The following is a 23213-nucleotide window of genomic DNA, read 5'->3' as shown; positions in this document are numbered from 1 at the left end:
GTCCACGGACCGTCCCCCCTCGTGGCCAGTCCCCGCTGAAGCGCTACAGGATCAAGTCCTAAAGGGCAGCGGCCGCCCACACGGGAGGCGCTTTACACACACGATGGGGGTCAGTGCGCACCAACCCCCGGACCTTCCAGCAGGTGACAGAGCAGGGACACCAGCGGGCTGGGGAGCAGCAGCCGGGCCGCGGACGTGGCCTCGAGCCCTCCGCCGGGTCAGGCCCGGGAACCCAGGGCCGCAGGTGACCAGAGTCCCTATGTTCTGGACTCCCCACCCGCTGGCGCACCCGAGCGCGGGAAGGAGGCCTCCCTCCTGCCCTCCGTCCGCGCGGCGCCACGTCCTGGGAGGGAGAACTTGGGGGCGCCGCGGTCTCCTGACCTGAATGGAGTCTGGAAGACAGAACTCGTGGACGTTTCTGCAGTCTGGTCGCGGCGGGCCCTTCACAAGCAGAACGCCGGAGAAACTTAACTTGGCCAACTGAAGGCTCTTTCCGTTTTATTAATCTCACATATCACTTTAGGAAAGATACTTTATTTAAGGGAAAGACCATAATTACTTAAAATATGACAACCCCAGCTAAGAAACTGGTTTCAGGAACAAGAGGACACTTCAGGCCACTAAGGTCCGTCTTCCCTGGAGGCTGGGAGCGGACTCGTCCCGGCGGCATCGGGTCGACGGCGTCGGCGACGGGAAGCGTCCCCTGTCTTCCGTGCAGGCCATGGTGGCGGCTTAAAGGTAGGCGCAGAGGCGCTCCAGCTGCCCGGGGTTGGCGTTGCTCAGGAACAGCAGCTCCTTTTTCCCTTCCTCTGTATGAGCTAGAGTGGGGGAGACACGCAGCTGCCAGGGCCGGCCGCAGCGCCGTGCACCCCAGCAGGTTCTGTGCGCAGAGGCTCCGTGCTCCAGACGGTGCTGAAATGTGACGACCACTCCCGGAGACCCCACTTCTAGATCTTTCTCTCAGCAAACGACTATTTTGTCTGTCTCTGTTCCTCTGCAATCCAGCATCTGTCTCCCTCTGTTCCAAGAACCTCATGTGGACTTTTGGACTTTGTCCATACCAACCCGCTCAGAAACCTCCGCGCCGTGGCCCCCGGCCCGCCGATGCTGCAGCTGCTCTCTGCCCTTCCCTCTGGCCCTTGGTGACGTCCTCCACAGCAGCTGGCTCGCTCTCACCCAGGGACAGGACCACCGTGACCTCTGCTCCGCTCGCCCGGGCCAGGGCCAAGGCTGTGGTGTGCGGCCGAGGGCGCCCGTGTGCACAGAGTGGGACGGGCAGAGCGTGGGTCTGGCCTGGCGCCGGCGGGCCTCGCACACAGCCAGGGCTGGGCTTCCAGCCTGAGCCTCTTACTCTAGACTGACGTGAGATCGTGGGAAGAAACTCACCGTCTAGTAACCGCCCCCCCCCCCCCCCCCCCGGCCCACCACCTTTCTTGCCGTCTGATCGGCCAGAGAGAAGTCGAGAAAAAGGGAGAAAGACCGTGCAGGCCGCTGCCGTGGGAAGACATCAAGGCTCTGACCCGAGGGGACCCCGAGAACGGAAAGCTCGAGAACCAACCTTTCTCGTGCTGCAGCCAGCTCTTCTGCAGGTAGTACCCAAGGCAGCTTTCAAACTCCTGTGGGCTGTAGTTGGAGACCATGATGGGAACAAAGGGATCCAAGGCATCAAATCCTTCCTGGAGAAGGAAGAGTCGTTAAGTGACGAGTCAGCAGAGAGCGACTGGACTTAACGCATCCAAGGTGCCCGCTTTCCCTCTCCACTCCTCACTCTCGGGCCACCCCGCCGTACACAGGCACCACACACGGCGGCTGGCCGCTGTTGCTCGTGGTCTCCTGCGTGGTCCTTGTGCGAGGGTGATGCCCGCGGGGGAGCTGCCGCCTGTCTGTGCAGACATGACGACAATTCCTTTTCTTACGGTTCTGACTTCAGTAGTCGAAGCCACTCAGTTCACAAAACGAACAAGGGTAGCGATAAAGACCCACTAAATGGAACACACTGAAACCAGTCGGTCACCAAACCGCATTTCAGATTTCAAACACAACACTGAAGGGACCAGGGACCGAGTTCACTCCTGAACAGAGCACCTGGATGAATGACCCCGTCCAGGACGACAAAAGCCCGGAGTTGGCGGCTGGGAGCTCGGGCTGCGCTCCGGGGCGAGGCGGAAAGCAGAGAACGGCGATGGCCCCACTGGGACGCGGCTCACGCACACAGAACGGGCCGGAGGGGAGGCTGCGCTGCGGCCGGTATCAGCCTGAACTCCTGGGTGTTTCACAGGAATCAGGGAACATAGAGACAAGTGTGGGTGTGCATGTGAGGACCCGTGCCCAGAGCACATGTGCGTGTGTGTGTGCAGGCGGGAATCCTGCATCGTGAGTTCTCACACTGCCCTGGGGGCCTAGAGGAGGGCACAGCCCAGCCGTAGGAAGCACACAGCACTCGGGTCTTGGAGGCTAAATCCAGCCCATGCTCAAGACGGGGGGCAATTCCGTTCCACCTCCTGAAGAAGGTGAAGACTTATTTTTTTAAGTCTTATTTACTTATTTATTTGACAGAGAGAAAGATCATAAGCAGGCAGAGAGGCAGACAGAGAGGGGGAAGCAGGCTCCCCGCCGAGCAGAGAGCCCCATGCGGGGCTCGATCCCAGGACCCCGAGATCATGACCTGAGCCGAAGGTCTTAACCCACTGAGCCACCCAGGCGCCCCAAAGGGGGCCTACTTTAAACATTTTGTTTTAAAGTATGCTCTAGGAGGGCCTGGGGGACTCAGTCGGTTCCAGGGTTCTGGGATCGAGCCCCCATATTGGGCTCCCTGCTCAGCAGAGAGCCTGCTTCCCCCTCTCCCTCTCCCTGCTGCTCTGCGTACTTGTGCTGTTATCTCTCTGTCAAATAAATGAAATCCTTTCAGAAATATAAAAAATAAAAGTAGCCTCCAGGGGCGCCCGGGGGGTTCAGCTGGAGAAGCGTCTGCCTTCGGTTCAAGTCATGATCCCGGGGTCCCTGCTGGCCAACAGTCTGCTTCTCTCTCTGCCTGATGGGCCCAGCCCCCCTGTCTGTGCATGCTCTGTCAATTAAATACATAAAATCTTTAAATAGATTAAATGAATAAAGGTTCAATACCCAAGGTATTACAGGAGTTTGACCTCATGACCCTGAGATCAAGAGTTGCCTGTTCTACCCACCGGCCCCCTGGCCCCGGGACCTGGTGTCCACATACCACTGTCTTCTACAACGAACCAGGGCTGCCTGAGCAGTTGTGCTCAGGTTGTGGGCTGGGTGTGGAAAGTACCCGGTGAGCGTGGAACACCTGTGCTCCTCAGCCACAAGTAAAGCCAGGGCTCGAGAAGGGTGGGTGTGGGAAAAGCACACAGAAGCCAGTCCGAAGGGGTGTCTGCTGGCCGGATCTGCCGTCATTTAAGCCCCAGCACAGAGAACAACCGTGGAGGTTTAGAATCGTGGAAGAGGCGTCTGCGTGTCCACGCTGAGACAAGTAAGCGTGGAAGGGGAAGGAAAGTTCTCGTGTGTAACGGAAAGCCAGCCCACGTGTGTAGGCGAAACGTGGGAGCCGGGGAATAGCTTTCTGCCAGTACCACCGCTGGGCTTAGGAAGGCGCAAAGACGGACGTCAAGGCTGTCGGGAGCACGAGGGGTAGCCGGAGAGCAAGGCGGCCGCCACAGTGACTTCACCGAGGACAAAGCAGATGCGCGGCCCCTGAACCAAGTGTTCGGAGTTCACTGTGGCGGCCGCTGGGAGAGGCGCCATCGGGGTTATCCGCGGACGAGCCACAGAACCCCCGGGATTGGCGGGTGTTGTCCCAGACTGAAGGAGACCAACAGACCAGGACGATCGAAGGGGACGCATGGGCCGGGACTGTTTCTGTGAATGACGCTGGGAGAGTGAAGACCACAGGACGCCCTAAAGATCAGGTCCCAGAACTTATCGATGCAGATCCGTGATTTTGATCATTGTGCCGCAGGTTATATATCTGGAATGTCTTTGATTTCAGGAAATCATTAGAAGCTTGCAGCATGTCTCAGTTTACTGTCCCAGAATTCAGGGAGAAAAGCAGATGGGGAAGAATAAAGCTAGCATGGAAAAGCCTTACCACTTCAGGATCTGGGTGAAGTCAAATACGAATATGGTTTTTCTCCAAGTCTATAATTATGTTTTAAAAAAACCAACCCCCCAAAACAAAAGCCTCATCAGACAGACCATCTAGGGGGAACCTGATTTTCTGGTGACCGGACCTTTCCCAGCAGCTCCTGCGGCAGACAGGCCATCCGTGGCGTGAAGAGGGACCCGGTCTGGCTCAGCGCCAACACCACGGCGCCTCCATGCTGGAAGAGAGGCCGGGGGAGAACAGAAAAATGTGTTGTCGTCATCTGGATTTTTAGTACAGGCAAATGGCAACTGAGCAGGTCCCTGGTTCTGGCCCCGGCTCCGACCACCCGCGGCCGTGCGAGCTCCCGGGGAGCGGCGAGCTTCCCAGGGCCGGGCAGGTGCCGAAGCGCTCTCCGCCGATACACACAGACAAGGGCCCGTTCCCAAGCCAGTGGGGAGATTACAAACCAAATACATAGAGTTAATTTATTTTTAAAGATTTTATTTACTTATTTGAGAAAAAGAGAAACCACAAGAGGGGGAAGCAGACCACCCGCCGAGCAGGGAGCCCGATGTAGGGCTCGATCCCAGGACCCTGAGATCATGACCTGAGCCGAAGGCAGATCCTTAAGGAGCCCCCCCAGGCGCCCCTAAACACAGAGACTTTAAGTGAAGAACTGTCTGTCCCCGAACTCGGAGACTGACAAGCAGCAGGTGGCCCAGACGCTCACCCAGTCGTTCCGCACCATCTTCCTCAGGCTGTGCACGAGCGCCAGCTCCTCGGGGGCCATCTGCACGCCACCAGCGGCCGGGGAGGGAACAGAGGTCAGGCCAAGCTTTGCTGGGATGGACGGGCTCTTGGCGCAAACGACTGGCGACAACTAGAGCCTCCCACGCGGCTACATGAGCTCAGTGGCTGGTGACTGGCAGCCTCAGCCCCCGGCACCCCCGCCCGGTTTCTGACGAAAACCGGCCACGGAGAGAGAGCGCAGCCCCTTCCCCACGCTGCTGCTGTCGCGTGCTCCGACGCTTGGTACTCCAGCCGCCACGCCGCAGAAACCGAGTCACTTAGCCTCGTTCCGCAAGCACAGCGCCAAGAAAAACAGCCAAAACACGGCTCCCGGGGCGGGGGTTCGTTTGCAACCCCACCCCCACCCTGAGTTTGCAGTCGGCGGGGGACCCCCACGCCCCCTCCCCCAGGTGCCATTTTTATGCCGTGTTTTAATTCACGTGCTCCCAAGGCCTCGTCCCGGCGCATGCATGGCGGCGCCCGCAGTCAGTGACGGAAAAACGCTGGTTTCCTACCAGGCTCTTATCTTCTCTCTTCAGCGTGGTCCTTCCCCAGAGCGCATTGGCTCCATCCACCGCCACCAGGAGGCGGAAAGCACCGGAGCGACTCTGACTCTTGAGCTCTTTGAGAACGATCCCGACGGCATCCGTGGCATTCTTCACCCGCGTCAGGCCCTGCAGGGGAGACAGGCGGGGGCTGGGGCCCACGAGAGGCGTCCGCGGGGACCACACGGGACCCCCCAGTCTTCTTCATACCTGCTCAACCACTTCTCCCAGAGGCCGGCCTTTCTCCGTGCTTTCTCGCTTATTCCACGTGTACGTGTCCTGAATTTTTATCTAAAACAAACATGAAAACCAGAGAAAGCCTATTTAGCCTAAGATAAGCCCATCCGTAGCTGCGCAGGTAGGAGGGTCAGGTTGTCAGGAGTCCGTTTTAATCTGGTTTTCAAGCCCCGTGAGCCACTCCGGGAGAGGGGACCGCTTTCTAGCCCTTTTCCGCCTACAGCGTAAGAACAGAAGCCGCCGGGCTCCTGACTACAGACGCCGGGACGACGCCTTGGCAGCCACAGGCACAAGCTCCCAGGTGACCCTGACTGATGTCCAGAGTTGAAGCTCACGGCCTAGAGACTGTATCGAAGAATCACCAGAGCAGAGAACGATGCCACCAGTCCGTTTCTGGTTCCACGAAAGACCCTGATCAGGAGAAAATGCTGTGGCTGGAAATGGGCTTTAGAGGGTCTGCGGCCGTAGCCCGGGACGAGTCAGGGAATCCGTGTGGCCTGGACTTTGCTACGGGAAAAGCTCTCACTGCCTCGGGGACGGCCTGCGCCGCGGCTTCAGGTCTCGCGAGTGCGCCGAACAAAGCGGGGACAGGAGGGCCTGGCGGTCCCCCGGCTGCAGCGTTCGCTTCTCCCCCCTCTCCCGTGCTCAAGGCGCCAGGATCGTGTGCACGCGCGCCGGGCTTCTGGAGGCTCCTCACCTGACTCAGGAAACGCTCGTTGGCCGTTTTGAAGCTCCTCAGCCAGCTGGAAGCCTCCACGGGCTGGTCGAAGCGCTGCCTGCTGTAGGCCGAGCGCAGGAGGCCCCGGCAGTTCTTCACCCACAGGTGAGCTGCCAAGACAGACGCACAGACGCGGGAGGAAGCCGGGCAGTGACCGATCCGCTCCGGACACGCCGGCCCCGCCCCACACTGGAGAGGCTGCCCGGGACCTCGGACCCTGGCGCGGACTACATTGGCCTCCTGCGGGCCGGGGGCCTTCCTGCGAGCGGGGCCAGAAGATGGGAAGGAGGGGAAGACCCCTGCCTGGCCCAGCGCCACTGGAGGCCGCCGCGTGGAAGGGGACGGACAAGTCTACACCATGCGTCCGAGGGTCCGCCGTGTGTTCCTTAACGCCCTCTGGCCTCAGAGGTCATGCTGGTCCCGCTGAGGTCACCAGCACTATAGTCCGTGCCCGAGGTACGCCGCACGGTGACAGGTCACCAGCTTCCCGGCAGTTTTTTCTCTTACTTTAACTTTTTAAAAAGATTTTATGAGAGAGAGAAAACGGCCAGGGGAGTGGGAGAGGGAGAAGCAGGCTCTCCCCTGAGCAGGGAGCCCGATGCGGGGCTCGATCCCAAGGCCCTGAGACCACGACTGGGGCCATAACCAAGACTGGGACACTCAGCTGACTGAGCCACACATGTGGCCCCAAAATACTTCATTCTTCCTATCAAATGGCTCTCGGGAGGTTTTCGCTGCACTTCTCTCACCGCACTTGCTCATGTCACATGCAACCGGCCTGGGGTGACCGTGATGTCAGGCCGGGCGAGCTCCACTGGCCCCTCCCCGAGCTGCAGCCCAGCAGGAGCGCCTCCTTACCGTCGGGCACGTGCACAATCAGCCAGTCCCGTTTTGCACAGAAATGAATAACGTGGCAGAGACTGAGGGTCTTTCCTGTCCCCTTCTCCCCATCTAAAGCACCCGCGGTCAAGGAAAACCACGAGGGACACCGGCCTGTCAGCCGTGGGCCGCTTCCCGCCCCTCTCCCGCCCCCGGTGAGGACGGCTCCGGCAGGCGGCAAAGGATACAGAGCACGTACCGCACGGCCGGGTGAGCAAAGTTGGTGTCGTCCAGGTACCGCAGGAGCTCCAGGGCTGGCCTCCTCACCATCAGGCAGGCCTCGTTGAAGGTCCTCACCTGGCAGAAGCCGGAAGGAGGGCGGCTGCGGCGAGGCGTGGAGCGGACCCGGCCCCTGTCCGCTCGGGTGTGGCTGGGCTCCGGGATCTAAGCTGCACCCACAGGCTCCAGCTGACACCCACTAACACAGCAGGCCCCGGCTGCGGATTTGTTAACGACGCGGAAATCTACAAGTGACGGCGGGCACCTCGTCACACGCTCCGCAAGCCATCTAGGACTAACTCGCTGAAGAAGGTAAAATGCTTCACGAGGTATCTGATACACACTGAGTGCTGAATGGATGTTGATTCATTTAAATCTACTTTTAGCTAATTCTTTTTTTTTTTTTTAAATACTGCTTGGACGTAAAGTCTTTTTTTTTTTTTTTATTTGACAGACAGATCACAAGCAGGCAGAGAGGCAGGCAGAGAGAGGGGGGGGGAAGCAGGCTCCCCGCTGAGCAGAGAGCCCGATGTGGGGCTCGATCCCAGGACCCTGAGATCATGACCTGAGCTGAAGACAGAGGCTTAACCCACTGAGCCACCCAGGCGCCCCTTCATGATGTTTCTTAATAAGAACAAATACCTAACAAGCACTATCCACAATTAGATAAAGATTACAACTGCATTGCTATCTTCTTTTTTAAGATTTACTTGACAGAGCGAGCAGGTGCAAGTCGGGGAGGGGCAGAGGGAGAAGCAGACTCCCCGCTGAGTGCAGAGCCCAGCATGGGGGCTCGATCCCAGCACCCCGAGATCACCACCTGAGCCAAAACCAAGAGCTGAAGCCACCAGGCGCCCCAATAGTGTTGATATTTTTAAAGAAATCCTAACCGTACGACTGAGTTGAAGGACTTGACAGGCAAATTCACACTTAATGGAAAGTGAAACCTTCGAAAACATGACACAGATATTAAAACAGAAATGCCATATTAGGCAATATGACAGCGCTAAAATACACAAACAGTGGGGAGGGAGTTGGCCTTCGTGTAAAAGGAAATTATGGAAGGAATGTATGAGTAATTCCCTCCACAGCCCTGGTGGTCAGGCCAGCCGGGAAGCAACTGGAGACAGTCACGGGGCCAGAGCAGGCGGGTGTCGCCAGCATCCACGGCTGAAGCGCCCCGATACCCAATTCTCCCGGCGGCATCCCGTTTCCAAATTCCAGGCCCTCCGCCCCAGTTCAACGGTGCTGATGACGAGGCTGCCCGTGGTCTAGCATGCGCTCCCTTACTGGTGTCTCGCCGAATTTCTTGAAATAAAGGACACGGAAGGGGTGGCATCCTCTGCCTCTGCAGCTAAAAGTCACGGGCACGGTCCAGTCTGCCCTTTCAGTGAGAAGGAGGTGTCTGCGGCTGAGAGCAGTGCAGCAGGGGGGAGTCAGATGCCAACTGTGCCAACAAACCAGGCTGGCAGGGCGCCTGGGGGGTTAAGGCATCTGCCTTCAGCTCAGGTTGCGATCCCGGGGTCCTGGGATTGAGCCCCGCATCGGGGTCCTGGGATTGAGCCCCGCATCGAACTCCCTGTTCAGCAAGAAGCTGGCTTCTCCCTCTCCCACTCCCCCTGCTTGTCTTCCCTCTCTCCCTGTCTCTCTGTCAAATGAGTGAATAAAAAATCTTAAAAGAAAAAAAAAACACCCAAAAACACTAGAGCAAAAAAAACCCCAGACTTGCAGTTCATCAGAAATTTTCAGCGGCTATAAAGCAACCCAAGATTACACGTTTGGGTGGAAGTTTTCTGAAAATGCAGGACAATAAAGAACATTAAAGCCCCTAAGCCAGATCCCACTCCTGTCTGGCTCAGGAACAGATGATTTCGTGCCCCACAGCTCACTTTCTCATGGCACTTTGCTAGGGCAAACGTCAGACCCATCTATGAACGATTATTTGATGCCAAAGGTTCTGGAAAGCTGCCGGGTGAGTAACGTGGGGACCACAGCGGGGTTCCGGCCATCGAAGAATACTCCGCCTGCCCCGCCCTGTGTGCCGGCGGCCACACCGACCCATGCGCTGCCCCACCGGCGGGGACAGTCACTGGCCGACTGCGTCCGTCTCTCGTGCAGACTTGGGCTCCTCCAGTCTGCACGCCCCCCCCCCCCCCCGTGCGGCTCCAAGTGCCCCCCTCCCCCGCCAAGCACCTGCAGGCCGAAGCGACGGGGCAGGCCGTGGGGGAAGACGGTCGGGAGGTCCTGCAGGGGGATGCGGTAGTGGCGCCCCTCGTGCCGCTCGCCGGCCCCGGCCTGGGAAACAGAGACGCCAGCAGCTGTCACGGGCCGCACGTGCGACACGTCACAGCGGCGGGAAGGGTCCGCAACTGCATCGAGGACACTTCACGCCTCAGGGCTGGAAAAGGGGTCGTTCACTTGTCCCGCCGGCCGGAGGGGCTGGCGGTCGGCCTCAGTGACGAAGCCAGCTGCTCGGCAGCGTGGACCCGCGTGCGGGATGCACGGACACGACTCCCGCCATCTGGATTCTTCTGTGCGGGGCGTGGAGAGGCTCCAGTCACGCGACAGGATCTGCACTACGCCGTGTCCACAGAAACCTGAGGAACCCGCCGCAGAGGGGCTCCCATGCCAAGGGAAGCTGAGCGACACCTCCGTGACTTCCCTCATTCAATTCAGCGAAGCTTCTGGAAGCAGGGGAGCGCCGGGCCCGCGTCCTGGCTCCAGAGGCCCGGGGCCTGGCGCAGGCAGAGGGGGGCAGCCCCGTGGGCGGCTGGGCCCCGCCACGGCGGCCGCCGCCAAGCCGGGGAAGGTGAAAACGCGACCCCGGGCACCGCCAGAGCCCGGCTACGGCCAGACCCTCTCACAGCCGCTCCCCACAGCGAGGCTCGTGCCCACCCCCGGCAGCAGGAGGCCCGGCCAGGGCGGTGGGCAATGGGCGGACAGGCCGGCGGCTCCGCCATCCGGGCCACCCGTTTCTGTAGACGAGCTTCCGTTTGTCTTCCGTCTCCACTTACTATTCTACTTACACTTACTTACAGATTCTTCTTTTTTAAAGCCCCTCCCCGCCCCCGGCGGCCTGTGGCAGAGTGAAGCAGCTTTGCTCTGGTCGGGTCTGTCAGGGGCCAAGTCCGGCCACGCCCACCGGGAGACCAGAAACTCCCCCGCGGAGCTCTGAAGGGCTGGACCTGCCCGTGCCCTACAGAACCCCGCGACACGGTGGCCAGCAGCGGCAGGGGTTCAATCTGGCATGGACCGGCCTGCACAAGGGGCCGATCCGGGCTCCCCATCTGTTCTGGGTGCGCTGACTGCAGGCAGACCTGCTCCCATCCCTGGCTGCCGGGTCTCCTGATACGTAAAATGACAGCGACACGACCTGGAAGACCGGAAAGATATCCACACGCTCACGAGCGACTCACCGGGTCGTCCTCGCTGGGCGGGGAACCGGCTCTGGGGCGCTCATCCGGAACCTGGTCATCCAGGTGAGCAGCAAAGCTTTGGGGGGCCTCGGGACCCCCATGCAAAAAACGGCCAGGGTCCAACTATAAAAGAAACCATGGTAATGTTTGGAATTAGCAGGCTTTTTTCTTCTTTTTAAAGATGTATTTACTTATTTGAGAGACAGCACGATGAGCAGAGGAAGATGCAGAGGGAGAGGGAGAAGCAGGCTCCCAGCTAAGCAGGGAGGCTGACTCGGGACTCGATCCCAGGACCCTGAGATCATGACCTGAGTCAAAGGCAGACACTTAACCCACTGAGCCACCCAGGTGCCCCGGGATTTGCAGGCTTTTTATGCTCGCTACAAAACTGAGGCTTCAAGCCCCATCTATGACAGGGAAATTCACTAATACACAGTTTAGTGTTATGTGCAAGGAACCTCTATCTCTACAATTCTCTACATCCAATCACGTGGTCCACCCTCTGGATCTGCTGTGCTGCTGGGGCCAGGCTCCGTCCCATGTGGACGCGAAGCCATCTGCTAGAGAAGGCTCCGGAGCCAGGCACGGCCGCTGGCAGCCTGGAACGGGCTCTGGCCCACGGCGGTGGCTGGCGGCCGGGCGGCAATCGTGACCACCTCTGTCCTCACGGGGCCCATGCAGGGCTCCTAGGAGCCAGGTATCAGGACACGCCCGCAGCCCTTGTCCTGCTGGCCGGGTCTGGGATAAAGACTGACCGAGGACGCCTCCAGCTAAGCGGGAGGAATCCGCCCCTGAACTGATGGTCGGGCTGTGGGATTTCGGGAGGCAAGGCTGAGAAGCCGCTGCGCGGAGAACCTCCAAACTGAGCTGAAGGATAACGGGCCTCACGCAGAAGGAGATGCCAGCTCTGTACGGCCGGGAAACCGAGTTTACACACGACCCGAACGGCCGGTGAGGTCGGCACCGTGGCCCTGGTTCTCCTGCCGAGTCTGAGACCTGACAGCAGTAGGGATCAGCCGTGCTTTCTTTTTCATGTTCCTTTATTTTAGATCATCTCTACAGGCCAAATGTGGGGCTCGAACCCCCGACCCCGAGATCGAGGGTCACATACTCTCCCAACTGACCGGCCAGGCACCCCCCGGCCAGGCTGTCTGATTAGCTGGCGGGTAAACATCTGATTAGGGAGGATAAATCTTTGGGACTAGGAAAGACGAAGAGTCAAGATTTAGAGGTGAAAATACCGGTTAGAAAGTTGTTAAAGAACTTAAATGGGTGTAATTTTTCTGAGTGAAAGAATCGTTTAAACCTTAGAATCAACATGCTGACTGGGCACCCCAACGTGACGGACTGTCACCCCACGTGCATCCCAAGCCATCTCGGAGATGCAGCAAGAGCAAGAACGAGACGCAGCATCTGTGACCCCCGGGCCGCCCGGGGCGCTCAGCGTGCGAAGCGTCTGCCGTCGGCTCAGGTCGTGGTCCCAGGGCCCTGGGATCGAGCCCCGCATTGGGCTCCCTGCTCGGGGAGGAGCCTGCTTCCCCCTCTGCCTGCTGCTCTCTCTGTGATGAATAAATAAAAATCTTTAAAAAAACAAAACAGGGGCGCCTGGGTGGCTCAGCGGGTTAAAGCCTCTGCCTTCAGCTCAGGTCATGATCCCGGGATCCTGGGATCGAGCCCCGCATCGGGCTCTCTGCTTGGCTGGGAGCCTGCTTCCTCCTCTCTCTCTGCCTACTTGTAATCTCTGTCAAATAAATAAATCTTTAAAAAAACAAAAACAAAAACAAAAACAAAAAAAACCAACCCAGAACAGCCGCAACACCTGCAGCCACACTGGCCGTGCGGAGCTGATGAGAGCCTGGGCCCGGGGCGTCCGCACGGGGGTCTGACCGCCATGCCCCGTGCGGCTGCACCCTGGTGGGCCCCCTGCTACCAGAGACAAAGCACCACGGCTTTATAAACAAAGTAACAGAAAATTACAGATATTCAGGGGCCACAAGGTGGTGGTATTTCTACACAAATCCTCTGATTTGTCTTTTAGTTAAATGCTTTTTGCAGCAAATTAAGCAAAATGGATTCCTTACTCCTTACAGCGCTACATATGGCATCGCCCGGACAGTCTCGTGTCTCCGCGGAGACCGCCCGCGCGCCACTGCCTCCGCAGCTCCGGGACGAAAACCAGACAGCTCCGGAAGAGCGGCACCCGCGACCCCGGCAAGGTGACTTTCCATCAGTCATGCAAAGCGCAAAATTCTCAGACTGCTCGCTGCCGTGGGCTCAGGTCGTTCTCGTCTGCCATCAAGAACAGATTTTAGCCTTTCAATGGAAATAGTTGAGGCCTGAATTTATTGCTGATCCTTGTTCTTTTTTTTTTCATTTTCTTTCCTAATAATGGGTTATTTCATATTGACAAGCTTTATCACGAACCCCTGGGAAAAAGAGTTCTATGGAGGGAAGGGCCCATCCTCTAGACGGTCTCCCATGCAGAGGATGCGGCAAAGCATGAGACGGAAGGGACGGAGCCCTGCTGGGGCTCTCACCCTTCGGGACTCGAGTCGTGGGGTGCTCTCTGCAGGCCCCACAAACTCGGGGTACCCTGACTCTGTGTCTGGCTTCCGATATCCAGCAGAACCACGACCGTACAAGGGCCACGAAGCACAGCGCTTGTGATGAAAGCCACAACCCTCCCGGGACGTCCCTGCGGCCGGTTCACCCAGCCTGGCTGCTGCTCACTTTCTGTCTCTGTGTAACGAAGACGTTTCCTACCGCCCCCCGCCCTGCCCCGTCGCGGAGACGTAACGAAGCACGTAGCACTGTGCCGGCACGTACCGAGGCCCAGCGAATCGCACCCACGGATGCGCAATGAGCCGTCTGAGTCCCAAAGGTACCGAGGAAACAGCTGCTCAGTGAGCGAAACAGAGCAGCGCGAGGGCCGATTTTGTGTGTGATTCCACGATTTTACTCAGGTTTCAGATGCTAAAAGCCTAAGGAAGCAACTTATTTTCCTTTCAAATACTTCATTAAGGGGGATAATCATCAATCCAATGAGATGTTAACAACAGTTAACAAAGATAACTGCAGTCAAGCTTATTCAGCTATTTCTTTTTTTTTTTTTTTAAAGATTTTATTTATTTATTTGACAGAGAGAGATCACAAGTAGGCAGAGAGGCAGGCAGAGAGAGAGGAAGAGAAGCAGGCTCCCGCTGAGCAGAGAGCCCGATGCGGGGCTCGATCCCAGGACCCTGGCCTGAGCTGAAGGCAGTGGCTTTATTAACCCACTGAGCCACCCAGGTGCCCCTCAGCTATTTCTTTTTTAAGTGTCAATTCTCCAACGAGGCTATTTACGAGGGCAGACTCCCGGGGCAGAGGCTCAGAGTGGCCTCTCGAGAGCAGAAGTCAGCGAAAGGCCTGGGCAGCAGCCATCCTCCGGAGCGCGTCACTCTGGACTGGGAGTATCCATCTAGAAGCTACAGTTCCGCCTAAAGACAATGTGCACGGAGCCGCGAGCTCAGCCGGGACTCACCTGCCGGGCCCTGGGGACAAGCGTCGTCACCCTTTTCAGCATCGCGGCTGCGAGCTCAGGCAAACTGAAGTGGTGGGCCGCACCTGGGCAGCAGACAGCACACGGACGTCGCCCAGAGCACACACGGAGCACCTGAAGAGGGACCAGGAAGGAGCAGAAAACACCAGTGAGACATTTCACAGAACCCGAAACAAACGGCCAGTAAACCCACGAAAAGATTTCCATCCTCATTACAAGTCAGGGAACAAGGAGACACCACTCAGCCACGGTGCTGGGAAAAACGGCCAAGACAACAGGAACCGTGCCGGAGGCTGTGTGGCACGGGGGGGCGGGGGGCACAGTCATCCCAGAACACACATCTGGCGTCATCTTACAAAGTTGACATCGTACAGGTCTATGACCCATGTGCTCTTGTCCTGGGTATTCACTCCGGAAGAACATGTACGTGTGCACTGGGAACCACGTGTCACGCTGGTCACCGTACAAAGCCCAAGCACCCGCTGACAGGAGCGGATTCACAGAAGCGGCCCCGGCAAGACCCCACATGGCAGTGAGAGACGCGACCGCGGTTACACACGGGATCGAGGCATCTCGAGAACCAGCTGTGTGAGCGTGCTCGTCTACACATCATGTCACTGGCGGACAATTCGGACACGGACGCCCTCCTTCATCCTCCGGGCACACACGTGGTGGAGCGAAACCCAAGCACAGAGCGGGAGGGACAGCCCGGGCAGAAGGGAGGCGGTGAGGGCGAGGCCGGGAGCAGGCGGTCTCCAGCGCTGGGCTACGGGTACGGGAGCTCATTGTACGAATTTCATTTTATTATTTATTTAGTTATTTTCCCCATCCACAACGCCGACCGCCACGCCCATCCTAACGCTCCACATGGGCTCATCTCTATCCCCGAGCCCCAAACTCAGCCTCCACTCTCTCTACTCCAAACTCGGGACCCCAGTGCGACTCCGGCAACGTCTGGCCCGGCCAACCCTGTGCGCCCCAGCGCACCCCGGTACAGACAGCTGTGGGCAGCAGCGTGGAAGGGGGCACGGGTCCCAGACGGAAGAGAGCAGATGACACGGCCCTGAGGTCAGCTCTTCCCACAGGCGCAGCTGTGGCCGCTGGGGTCATGACCCCGGCCAGGTTTTAGACATTATGGAAAATGGGGTCAGCTCTATCCCTGGACACTCGCACCTGCGCCCACAGTGCAGTCGGCGGTCCGCCGGCGTCCAGCCGGGAGCTTCTCCAATCCATTCTTTCCACCGAAGTCTTGCTTCAAATCTTCAATATCTGTGTGTTACGTGTGTGCACGCACGCACACAAGTAACAGAAGTGACTTCAGGGGCGCCTGGTGGCTCCGCAGCCGAGCATCTGACTGGGTTTTGGCTCAGGTCGTGACCTCGCGGTGCCGACACTGAGCCCATGTCTGCGGAGGATTCTCTCTTCCTGTCCCTCTGCCCCTCCTGCTCACGCACGTGCTCGTGCCCCATGTCTGTCTCTCAAATCCATAAGTACGAAAAGAATGAATGGAAGGTACTTTAAAAACAAGGGGGGAAGGTGGCACGTTTTCGGAGTCTGATCTCCCAGCAAAGAACCTGCACGAAAGCGCGTTTTCCTTGTCCAAGATGCGCGTTTGCAGGGCAGCTCGTGCAGCCGCGGGGAGGCAGAGGCCACCTGGCGGGTCCCGCTTTCGGGCACGTACAGGTCAGCGCAGCGCGACGACGGCTCACGGCCGCCGGGGCTCGAACGCTCCGGGACTGAGCTTCCTTTCGGGTCTCCCGGGTCCCTCGCAGGCGCGCGGGGCGGGCGCTCGGCTCACTACTGGCCGCCGGGGCCCGAGGGGAAGAGACCGACGTGCGAGACGAGAATTCTGGGGACGGAGGCGGTGAGGGCCGCACAGGTGTGACCTCGTGGACCCGCAGCTGGAAGTGACGGTACATCTGACGTCCTGCGTATTTCACCACAGACACCGCTGAGGAGGGATGGAAAAATCAGAGACACTGCCCCGTTCTCTTCCAAGACAGAAGAGTCTCTCCGCGGCCCCAGGCGTTGTTTTAAATGTGGGAAACACAGACCCCGGGGGCGAGTATCTCCTGAGTCCGAAGCTCTTCCCGGGGCGCCGGGAGGGGGTCCCCGCTCCCCGCCGTACGGCAGGTTTTGCCGCTGCCCCGATGAAAGACGCGCTGCCGCCCCGCACAGGAAGCTCGGATGCACGCGGACAGGGAGCTGGGAAGGGCCCGAACCCAGCCTCGAAGGGCGGCCCGGAGCCCTGTGCTGACTGGGACGTCGGCGGTCACAGACATCAGTCTGTTTTGCCAATTGAACTTGTCTGTTGAGGTCACCGTAGAGCCGCCTGCCGCTGAAGGCCGCCCGAGGAGCTCGTGTGCGGGACGTTCCCTCGCGTGGTCGCCTCCGAGTCCCCCGCCCCCACCGGGCCCCCGACGGCCAGTCCCCTGCTCTCCATTCCTGTGACCGCGTCATTTCGGGGACGTTCTATGAAGGACACGTACGGGCCGCTGCCTTTGACACCGGCTTTTTTCACTCGTCCTGACTTCCCGGGCACCCCATAGGCACTAAGAGTTGTTCCTTCGACCCTGAGCCCTGTGCCATGGTAAGGAGACACCTGTCTCATCAGTCATCCAGCGAAGACCTGGGGGCTGTCACTCGCCTCTGCCGTGAGGGACAAAAAGCTACGGAGCGGCTTCCATAGAGAGAGAAGCCGAGAGTCTACAGGTTTAGGTGCTCTAGCTCAGGAACTGGACCCTTCAGAACTAGCGCACAACTGAGTTAGTGCTACCTCGATTTTAACAATAATCACTGTTTTTAAAAAAGATTTATTTATTTGACAGACAGTGAGAGGGGAACACAAGCAGGGAGAGCCGGAGAGAGAGAAGCAGGCTTCCAGTGGAACAGGGAGCTCCATGCGGGGCTCGATCCCGGGATCCCAGGATCATGACCCGAGCCGAAGGCAGTCGCTTAACAACTGAGCCTCCCAGGTGCCCTTAATCACGATTTTCTAGAAGGAGGTTCTATACTGAGCAATGTACATTTTCTCCCAACCACTATTAGGCGGACATTTTTATACCCAGGTGAGAAGAGGCAGGGGGCGCCTTGATCACCTGCTAAGAGTGGCAGCCTGTCCCGTCAGTCCCTGTGTGTCCTACGTTGTCCATCACTGAGCACCTGAACACGTCCAGTCGGGGGAACTCGAAGGCAGGCTACACAGTTTTCAGACAGCTTTTCTGGAAAGTTCTTTCAGAATCCGAGCTGAAATGTCTCCCAGCAGCTTCCATTCACTGTCCCAGTCCTTCTCTTGGGCTTTACAAGCCATTTCCCACATGATGAACTGAGTGTTGTTCTGTGCTCTGTTTATTCTTTTCCTGGCTAAATGCCTACAGTTTTTTAAAGAATCATCACCCAATACAAGTTCCTTCCCCACTTATCAATGCTCTGTAGGTATGACCTATTGTTTTTAGATTTTATATTTTAAGAGTGACTTCTTTGTTAAAATTTTATTTACTTAACAGAGACAGTGAGAGAGCGAGAGAGAGCACAAGTAGGGGGAGGAGCAGAGACAGAGGGAGAAGCAGATTCCCCAACAGAGCAGGGAGCCCGATGAGGGGCTCGATCCCAGGACACTGAGATCATGACCTGGGCCAAAGGCACATGTTTCACGGACTGAGCCACCGAGATGCCCCAAGAGTGACTATTTTTAAACAGTCTATGATATCATTGTTTCACTGAGAATGCAGTTCATTAAAATAATCATTTCTCTTTTTTAAAAAAGATTTTATTTATTTATTTGACAGACAGAGATCACAAGAAGGCAGAGAGGCAGGCAGAGAGAGAGGGGGAAGCAGGCTCCTGATGCAGGGCTTGATCCCAGGATCCTGAGATCATGACCTGAGCTGAAGGCAGAAGCTTTAACCCACTGAGCCACCCAGGTGCCCCTCAGTTCTCTTTTTTATAAAAAATACCATTACTTATCAAAATCCCAGCAACATTTTTTATGGCAGTTGTCAAGCTGATCTCAAAATTCATATGGAAATGCAATGGACCCATAAAAGCATAAATAACCTTGGGAAAAAAAAAAGGAACGAAGTTGGAAGGTTCCCGTTTCCTGATTTCAAAACTTACTACAAAGCCACAGTAACGAAGACAGGGTGCTTCAGCTTATGTCCATAGATGACGTCGTCTGACCCACATCCACGAGTCAGTGGGGTGCAGCTCTGAGTTCTGAAAGAATGCCTTACATCACAATCAGCTGATTTTCAACACACACGCCAAGACAATTCAATGGGGGAAAAAAAAAATGTTTTCAACAAATGGTGCTAAGACAGCCAGATATCCACAGGCAAAATAATTATATTGAAGTGGGTATTTACCCAAAGAATATAAAAATACTAATTCAAAAAGATACATGCTTCCCTATGTTTCCTGCGGCATTACTTGCAGTAGCCAAGATAAGGAAGCAACCCACATGCCCAGTGATGGAGGGTGTGTGTGTGAGAGATGGACTATTAGTCATAAAAAAGGATGAGAACGTGTCATCTGCAACCATATGGACAAACCTAGACTGTATGATGCTGAGTATGTCAGAGAAAGACAAATATAGTATGACTTACTTATATGTGGAATCTTAAAAACAAAATAAACGAATGAACAAACAAACAAGCAGAAATGAACCCATAGAGAACAAACTGACGATTGCTGGAGAGGGGGCCAAGGGATGAGCAAAACAGGTAAAGGGGAGTGAGAGAGACAGGCTTCCAGTTACAGAATGAGTCAGTCACAGGACTAAAACCCTCGGCCCAGAGAGACAGAGTCAGTGACAGTAACAGCATTGTGTGGTGACACACGGGAGCTACCCTGTGGTGAGCCCAGAACAACGTATGAACTTGTTGGGATTGGCTCAGTCGGTTAAGCATCCGACTCGTGATTTCAGCTCAGGTCATGACCTCAGGGTGGTGGGATGGAGCCTGGCGTCGGGCTCCGCACTCAGTGTGGAGTCTGCTGGAGATTCTCTCTTTCTCTATCCACTTGTGCTCACTCACCCTCTCTCTCTAAAATGAATTAAATCTTAAAAACAAACAAAAAAAACCCTTGTTGAAACATTATATTGTATACCCAAAACTAAAGCAACTGTGTCAACTATATTTCAACTAAAAAAAAAAGAAAGAAAAATCAGTTAAGGACAAAACTAAAAACCAAAGCCTGGTTCTCTCTAAGGATTTTATCTTTCAAAGAATCATAGTATTATTCATTTCCTGAATGAGCCAGGAATCAAATAGTCACTTTTGAAACCCTCCTTTTCCTTTGACTTAAAAAAAAATTAAACTGGACCCCTACCTCGCATCATACACAAAAAGTAACTCAAACAGAACACAGACCTGAATGGAAGTGCCGAAACAGTAAAACTCTTAAAAGAATACATAAGAGGGCGCCTGGGTGGCTCAGTGGGTTAAGCTGCTGCCTTCGGCTCAGGTCATGATCCTAGGTCCTGGGATCGAGTCCTGCATCGGGCTCTCTGCTCAGCGGGGAGCCTGCTTCTACGCTGCTCCCCTTCTCTCTCTGCCTACTTGTGATCTCTGTCTGTCAAACAAATAAAATCTTTAAAAAAAAAAAGATTAAAAAAAAAAAAAAGAATACAAAGAGTAAATCTTACGTATTAAATACAAGTGACCTTGTATCAGACAATGGTTTCGTAGTGATACCAAAAGCTCAAGTGACAAAAACAGATATTTGGGACTTTATTGAAATTAAGAATTTCTGTTTCAAAGGATACCATGAAGAAAGTAAAAGACTAGAATGGGAGAAAATACATACAAATCATATCTGATAAAGGACTTGTACTCATAATACATAAAGAACTCTTTACAGCTCAACGATAAAAAGGCAACCAACTCAAAAATGGGCCAAGAATTTAAAAAAGACATTTCTCCAAATAAGACATATAGTGGCCAATAAGCATGTGAAAAGATGTTCAGTGCCGTAAGCCATTAGGAAAATGCAAATCAAAAACACAATGTGATATCCTTATGCTCACAAGGACAGCTAAAACCGAAAGAACAGACAGTAACGAGTGCTGGGGAGAATGAGGAAAAACCAGAATCCTCCTACATTGTGGTGGGGCCATAAAGTGTGCAACTACTTGGGAGAACAGGTTGGGAGTTCCTCAAAAGATTAAACACATAGTTTCCAAATGACCCAGCAATTCTACTATAGCCTGGGTATAGCTACATATACCCAAGGAAATGAAAATATGTGCCCACAAAATCTTGTTCACAGATGCTCACAGCAGCAATATTCCCAAGAGCCAACATGTGGAAAGAACCCTAATGTCCATCGCCGATGAATGGACAGAGCAGGTCGGTGCAGCCGTACCACGGGGTATTATCCAGTCCTAACAACAGGCGAAGCTCTGATAAATGCTGCAACACGGGTGAATCTGTACATGAAGGTAAAGGCTGTCAGAAAAGACCACCTGTAGGAGAATTCTAATGCTCCCAAATGTGCACCTAGGTAAATCTGTCGAGACAATAAATCAGATTAGTGGTTGGGAGAGGGGAGAATGGAGAGTCACCACTCATGGATTTCTCTTTGGGGTCACCAGGATGTTCTAACATTAGGTAGCGATAGTGATTATGCAGCTCTGTGAATGTACTAAAAACCCACTGAATTGTATACTTCGAAGATATTGAATTTTATGGTTTGAGAATCTTAATAAAGCCATTAGTAAAGAACGTTGCCACGTAGCCATATTAAAACGACAGCGATAGCGGAAACCGCCACGATGAGTTTGGTCCTGATCACTACCTGAGCTGCAGACATCACAGGCTTTGTGCCATCTTCTCATCACAGCGCCGCTCGGAAGCACTGTGCCAGCTGTCGCTGTGAAACAGGCCACCCCAAAACTCAGTGGCTTCAAACAGTATCTTGTTAGTGCTCACGAGTCTGCAGCTCGGGGCTGGTTAGTTCTGTTCTGGATCAGGTCAGGCTGTCTCAGGTCTGCAAGGTCAGCTTTAGCTGGTGGGACAGACTCGGCTCCACACAGTCTCTCATCCCGTGGCAGCGCGGCCTGACATGTCACTGCGGAGGCGAAGATCCCAGAGAGCTAAAGCACTGAAGACCGCGTCAAACCTGGCGAAGCACCGGCAGGGGTTACATCCAACGGCAGCCCATTAGCCCATCCTAGTGCTGGGGCGGGGAGGAAGCCGACCGGACCTCTCTATGGAAGGAGCTGGAAAATCACAATTTTTGTGACCCATGGAAACCACTGTGACTCTTGTGCGTAAACATGGTTGTTGAACTGGACAGCCTACATCCTTATCATGATACCGTGTTCTTCGTCATAGATCTGTGCAGCTCTTTGTGATGTTGCTCTTAGCAAAGTAATTGTTAAAATCCATTTTCTTAATGTTGAACCTTATTTCAGTTTGTAGATGTCTTCTTTTATGTAATGAAAGTGTCTGTAAGTACACAGTTTTCAAAATTTAGTTATACAGTTAACCAATGAGACTAGAAGTTGTTTGGATAAAATTCTAAATCAGAAATTACGGAACATTTCCTCACATCATACACAAAAAATAGACTCAAAACGGATTAAAGACCTAAATGTGACACCTGAAACCTAGAAATCCTAGAAGAGAGCACAGGCGGTAAGGTCTCTGACATGGGCCATAGCAACATTTTTCTAGATTTGTCTCCTAAGGCAAGAAAAACAAAAGCAAAAATAAACTGTTGGGACGACATCAAAATAAATAGCTTCTGCCCAGCAGAGGAAACAATCGACAAAACTGAAAGACAACCTACTAAACTGAAGATATTTGCAAATAAAATATCCAACAAAAGATCAGGATCTAAAATATATAAAGAACTTTGATAGCTGAACACAAACAAAAAACCCAACCAATCAAAACTGGGCAGAAGACACGAACAGACATTTCTCCAGAGAAGACCTCCAGGTGGCCAACAGACACATGAATATGCGTTCAGCATTGCTCTGCGGCGGGGAAAGGCAAATCAAAACAAGGACCGGCCACCTCCCACCTGCCGGAGTGGCCAAAACCCAGGCCGCGGGGAGCAGGAGCCCCCGTGCGCTGTTGGTGGGAACGCGGGCAAGCGCAGCCACACGAATGAAAATGCGGCGCACGGGAAGGGCACTCAGCCGTCAAAAGACCAAAGCTTGCCATTTGCAATGACTCGGATGGATCTAGAAAGCATGACGTTAAGCGGAATAAATCAGAGAAAGACAAAGACCACATGATCTCATTCGTATGTGGAATTTAAGAAACAAACAAACGAACAAAGAAAGAGACAAATGAAAAAAACAGACTCTTGGCTCTAGAGAACACACTGCAGGTCAGCAGAGGGGAGGTGGGGACACACACGAAGGGGATGAAGGGGACGGAGTCCGCTCACATGACGCGCACTGACAACCGTATGGAAGTTTGGGATCGCTACACTGCGCCTAAAGGGCGCTGCACGGGAACTCTGCGGGAGTTCAAAAACAACTATGAAACCTAGTTGCAGTTTAACAGGTTCAGCATGGAAGGAAATTTAGCTTTTATTTTGTGCACACAATATTACAAATCTTGAGCCACACAAATAGTTGCAAGTGGTAACCTTCTGTAGTACTTTTCATTTCTATTTTAAAAAGACTTCAGTAGACAAGCAAGACTGCAAAGGTGTCCCGGCAGCGAGCAACAGTGCGTGAACCGGGGTCTGTGTTCCGAGCAGGTCTCGGCGGTGGAGCGCAGACATTCCGTCAACCCTGCCGGGGACAGGCGTG

The 23213-nt window shown here is 54.9% G+C and overlaps 1 protein-coding gene across 3 annotated transcripts in view; it reads right to left on the bottom strand.

The window, feature by feature from the left end:
• Positions 1 to 472: 472 nt before the first annotated feature.
• The window catches only part of DAP3 (death associated protein 3), a 31373-nt gene continuing 8632 nt past the window's right edge, over positions 473 to 23213 (bottom strand). For 2 of the 3 annotated variants that reach the window (XM_045983026.1, XM_045983024.1), the window contains 12 exons: positions 14426 to 14557; positions 10906 to 11028; positions 9683 to 9784; positions 7459 to 7567; positions 7250 to 7342; positions 6371 to 6501; positions 5647 to 5727; positions 5407 to 5565; positions 4833 to 4892; positions 4227 to 4337; positions 1559 to 1676; positions 473 to 818 (listed from right to left, as the gene is read on the bottom strand). In XM_045983026.1, the coding sequence (XP_045838982.1) occupies positions 733 to 818; positions 1559 to 1676; positions 4227 to 4337; positions 4833 to 4892; positions 5407 to 5565; positions 5647 to 5727; positions 6371 to 6501; positions 7250 to 7342; positions 7459 to 7567; positions 9683 to 9784; positions 10906 to 11028; positions 14426 to 14467 (1215 nt within the window). In that variant the 5' untranslated portion in view covers positions 14468 to 14557 and the 3' untranslated portion in view covers positions 473 to 732. The remainder of the gene's footprint in view (positions 819 to 1558; positions 1677 to 4226; positions 4338 to 4832; positions 4893 to 5406; positions 5566 to 5646; positions 5728 to 6370; positions 6502 to 7249; positions 7343 to 7458; positions 7568 to 9682; positions 9785 to 10905; positions 11029 to 14425; positions 14558 to 23213) is intronic. The other variant, XM_045983025.1, reaches the window with a different exon arrangement.

Source organism: Meles meles, chromosome 17 (genome assembly GCF_922984935.1).
Source record: "Meles meles chromosome 17, mMelMel3.1 paternal haplotype, whole genome shotgun sequence".
Classification (NCBI taxonomy): domain Eukaryota; kingdom Metazoa; phylum Chordata; class Mammalia; order Carnivora; family Mustelidae; genus Meles; species Meles meles.
This window is presented reverse-complemented; position numbering and strand designations above follow the sequence as displayed.